This window comes from Sorghum bicolor, chromosome 10 (assembly GCF_000003195.3).
Source record: "Sorghum bicolor cultivar BTx623 chromosome 10, Sorghum_bicolor_NCBIv3, whole genome shotgun sequence".
NCBI classification, from domain to species: domain Eukaryota; kingdom Viridiplantae; phylum Streptophyta; class Magnoliopsida; order Poales; family Poaceae; genus Sorghum; species Sorghum bicolor.
In genome coordinates, this window is record NC_012879.2 from 21874787 (window position 1) to 21878833 (window position 4047).

The 4047-nt window shown below is 52.1% G+C and overlaps 1 protein-coding gene across 1 annotated transcript; it reads right to left on the reverse strand.

Annotated features, from left to right (window-relative positions):
• LOC8078287 (cysteine-rich receptor-like protein kinase 10) lies at nt 435-2974 on the reverse strand. The gene is made up of 6 exons (XM_021448591.1): nt 2539-2974; nt 2288-2433; nt 1996-2206; nt 1381-1618; nt 1133-1283; nt 435-1030 (listed from the first exon to the last, which is right to left on the reverse strand). Exons 1-6 carry the CDS (start codon nt 2720-2722, stop codon nt 704-706), a joined length of 1257 nt encoding a protein of 418 aa, XP_021304266.1. The 5' UTR covers nt 2723-2974; the 3' UTR covers nt 435-703.

Sequence of the window (4047 nt, forward strand, 5' to 3'; positions counted from 1 at the left end):
CTGCAGTGCCTATCACGCGGTGAGAAGTGAGAACACTGGCCAACTGGCGACAGTGATTTACTAAATCAGATAAGAGGAAGGAAGTCGTAATCGCCGCTTCTTTTTTCAGGACTCCCGTGCCTTTCCGCAGCGCACTAATCACGGAATGTCACATGTGTACACCTTGACATATAGCACCAGGGGCGAAGCCACGTTCATCTTGCCTGGTGCACCGGCACCAGGGTAAGAGAAAAATTACCATTAACTTGATAAAATTTCACCATATATTGCTACCAAATTATGTATGTCTCCTTATAAGTGCACCATCATGAATTTTGAGTTGGCTTCGCCCCTGTATAGCACCCGATAAAGCGGAATCCTTCTTCCTTGTTGCCGCTTGCAGTTAGCTCATTGCTGCCCAAGGTTCTGATTTTTGAAAGACAGAAAACTCTGTGTACGCCAAACCCTGCATTTCCGGGTGGAATTTAGTAGTTAAATCCCACACTTGTGCACAGCATGGAAAAACTTACTACTAGTACTAGTACATAGGAGTAGTTGCATAACATGTTACTCATTCTAAACGATTGCACTCTTATTTACACTTGAAGGCTCTCCCTCAGTTTCCTCAATACATGTCACTCCGTTTTCAGAACTACAAAATGCATGAACGACACATAGAACACCTAGCTCGTCATCGAAGTGATGATTGGATGACCTCAGCCGCTCAGCGCGGTTCGATCATTGTGATGGAGACATCGTTGATGGACAGCGGAGACATCGTGGACTCGGTTTTCGTCGTGAGTGGCGGCGCCATCAGGGAGATGTTCCTGAGCCGCGTGAAGAGGGGCGGCATGGCTGGCTCAGGGAGCTTCATGTGGTCGCTGATGAGCATGAGCAGGACGTTGGACATGGTCGGCCGGACGTCGGGGTTCTCCTGCACGCAGAGCAGGCCGACGTGGTAGCACCGCCACGCCTCGTCCTTGGAGTAGGATCGCCCCAGCGACGGGTCCATGAACTCGCCCGCGCGATCTTCACTCCACAGCTTCCATCCCCGTCGTCAACATATATATATATATATATATATATAGCTTGGTTAACAACTCCGTTCAGATCACTGAAATGGATGTAGGTTCAGAGTGGTACGGTAGGGTACATCTTGGATGAGGGACTGCTGGTGCTCCTCGAGGTACAAGGCGCCGTTCCGCTGCCCGCTCAGGATCTCCAGCAGGAGGACTCCGAAGCTGAACACGTCGGACTTCACCGAGAAGACGCCCTCCAACGCGAACTCTGGCGCCATGTACCCGCTGCATATATATATGCATCGCATTTGCAGAACAGTTAGGGCCTAGCTTAGGAGAGCATTTCAGTAGGGTGCGTCCAGTTTGATATGATTTAATTTACTAGGTCCCGACGACGCGGCCCGTGTTGATCCCGTCGGAGTCGTCCTCGAAGATCTTGGCCATGCCGAAGTCGGAGATCTTGGGGCTCATCTTGTGGTCGAGGAGCACGTTGCTGGCCTTGAGGTCCCGGTGGACCACCTTGAGCAGCGAGTCCTCGTGGAGGTACAGCAGGCCGCGCGCGATGCCCAGGATGACGTTGTGCCGGGTGCTCCACCCAAGCTGCGCGCTCTTGCTCCGATCTGCGAACGAACCAGCCAGCATCTCATTAACTTACCACCAGTGCTACTGCTGATCAACCAACCAAATCAGTTGCTGTGAGTGAACACTAATTTAATTTGGACAATTAATGGTCTCGTTGCGCTGTGTGCGTCAAGTTACTCCTCAGTAGTGTAAATAGTACAGTCAATCAACCTCGAAATTAATTAGTGGATGAGCTCGTACTAGACACTACAGAACATGGAATTTATGGCGTGATGACACCACGCCCACCTACCGTGAGAGTGAGCTACAGCTACCTGGCCATGGCCCCTGGCGCTGCCCGTACCAGAACAGAGGATGATGACAACAAGGAGGAGACCTGAGCAAGAGCAGAGCAGCCCTTTGCTGGTTCGCTTACCGAAGAGGAAGGCGTCGAGACTGCGGTTGGGGAGGTACTCGTACACCAGTAGCTTCTCGTCGCGCTCGGCGCACCAGCCCAGCAGGCGCACCAGGTTGCGGTGCTGCAGCTTGGCGATCAGCTCCACCTCGTTACGGAACTCCGCCGCGCCCTGCCGCGACCGCGCCGACAAACGCTTCACGGCGATCTCGGAGCCGCCGCTCAGCACGCCCTGTGTTGAATTGCAAAGCATGCATGAACAAATGATGCTGGAACTGTGGCCACAGAGATCTTGGGCTGCTTGATTTCTCACTCTGTAGACCGGGCCGAAGCCGCCCTCGCCGAGCTTGTTGGCCTTGGAGAAGTTGTCGGTGGCAGCGAGGATGGAGGCGAGGTCCATGAGCGGCAGGTCCGAGCTCGACCGCGGCCATAGGCTGTCCAGCAGGGATCTCCGGATGGCTGTATTAAACAAATCATCATTCACCCAAGATTTCAACTAATAATTAGAACACACGCAGCGGACGGAAAGAAAGCAGAGAAGAAGCTCAGCAGAGCTCAGTTCACCATTGCGCTTCCGCCACCGCCAGCAGTAGACGCAGTAGAGCAGCGTGCAGACGATGACCGTCACCAGCACGCCCACCATGATCCGCATCGCGTCAGGGCTGGAGCTCGAGCCGTGGGACGCCCCGTCCCCGGCCGGAGCCGGGGCCGTTCCCAACAGCCGGCGGTGGCCACCAAGATGAGCCATGCTTCTACCAGCAGAGACTTGTTAGATCCTGCTCTCTCGGATGCTTCTGGGCGCGTGCACCGTTCCAAGAAAACGGATGGAATGGAGTTGATGGGGGTACGGGCAGCGCTAAGTGTGGAAGTGAGGGGCACGCAACGGGAGTACGGGACGGAAGTGGGGAGGAAAGGAGGTGAGAACGGGGAGAGAGGCGAGCGGAGCCGTGTGAGCCGAGCGCGACCGCGGTGGCGTCCTGTCCTGTCAACAAGTCACAAGTGAGTGTGTCACCATCGTCAAGCTTGGCCTTTTGTCCTGTCAGCACCTGCAGTCGGCGGATACGTTTGACCCAGCGACAGGTGATGCGCGTGCCTATCCGCAGCCTTGCGAGTGTGTCTCAGCCTGCGCGTTATTCGGTCCCAACAAAAACAGGCGCTGATCACTTCAAAAAACGCGGAGAATTTCGGTTTGGGTAATTCGGTTCGGAACCGAAAAAATTCAAAATGTAATAAACATCTCATTCAATTACAAATTTCGGTAGCATTTTGCCTATAGTCAACAGTGGCAATTTAAAGAGGGCAATTTAAAGAGCAATGCAGCATAAAACAACAGCACAACACATATTGGTTTCGGTTCCGTTGAGTTTTTGGTTTTCGGTTTTTGTGTCCAGACTGACTTGCGACGGGCAGGAGAAAAAATGACCTCAAAGGGAATCAGGTTTATTGAAACCTGGTGTCTCTTCTATACTACCGGAGAGCCGGCCTTTGCTATGTGTCCGGCCGTTTGCCGTGAGCAACACACGGTAAAGGTCGGGTTTGTCATGTGTGCCCACGCATACTGCAAACGCCATGCACACGGTATACCTGGCCTTTGCCGTGTGTTGCATACGGCAAACACCAGGCACACGGCGAACTCAAACGTTTGCCGTAAGCAACACACGGCAAAAACAGGACACACGACAAAAGCTAACCCATACTAACGTCCACCCGCAGCCGTCAACATTTATCGTGTGCGACCCTTAGGCACACGGCAAAGCCTGGGTTTGCCGTGTGCTTAGGCTGGCACACGACAAACACAAACTTTGTCGTGTGCTAGGGGTGCGGCACACGACAAACAATTTGTCTTTTTTTTACACTTTGCCCCTCCAAATTTTCTTCTCTACATACTCACCATTTGTAACTCCACACTCAAATTCCATAAATTTCGAAACATGTTTGCTATATTTTTGCAATTAACATTATTTATTTTCATTTTTCCAGATGCGTTCAAATTTAAACTACGAGTCAGTGAAATAGTTAGAAAAATATCAAGAAAAATAATATTCATGTTACCCAACCCTGTCTGAGAACACA

Excerpts from the sequence above, each read along its gene's own strand:
- LOC8078287 (XM_021448591.1), bottom strand. The coding sequence starts at position 2,722 with ATGGCTCATCTTGGTGGCCACCGCCGGCTGTTGGGAACGGCCCCGGCT. Across the intron at positions 2,434-2,538 it reads GCGGTGGCGGAAGCGCAATG|CCATCCGGAGATCCCTGCTG; the intron begins GTGAACTGAGCT and ends TGTTTAATACAG. Across the intron at positions 1,284-1,380 it reads GGCCGCGTCGTCGGGACCTA|CGGGTACATGGCGCCAGAGT; the intron begins GTAAATTAAATC and ends ATATATATGCAG.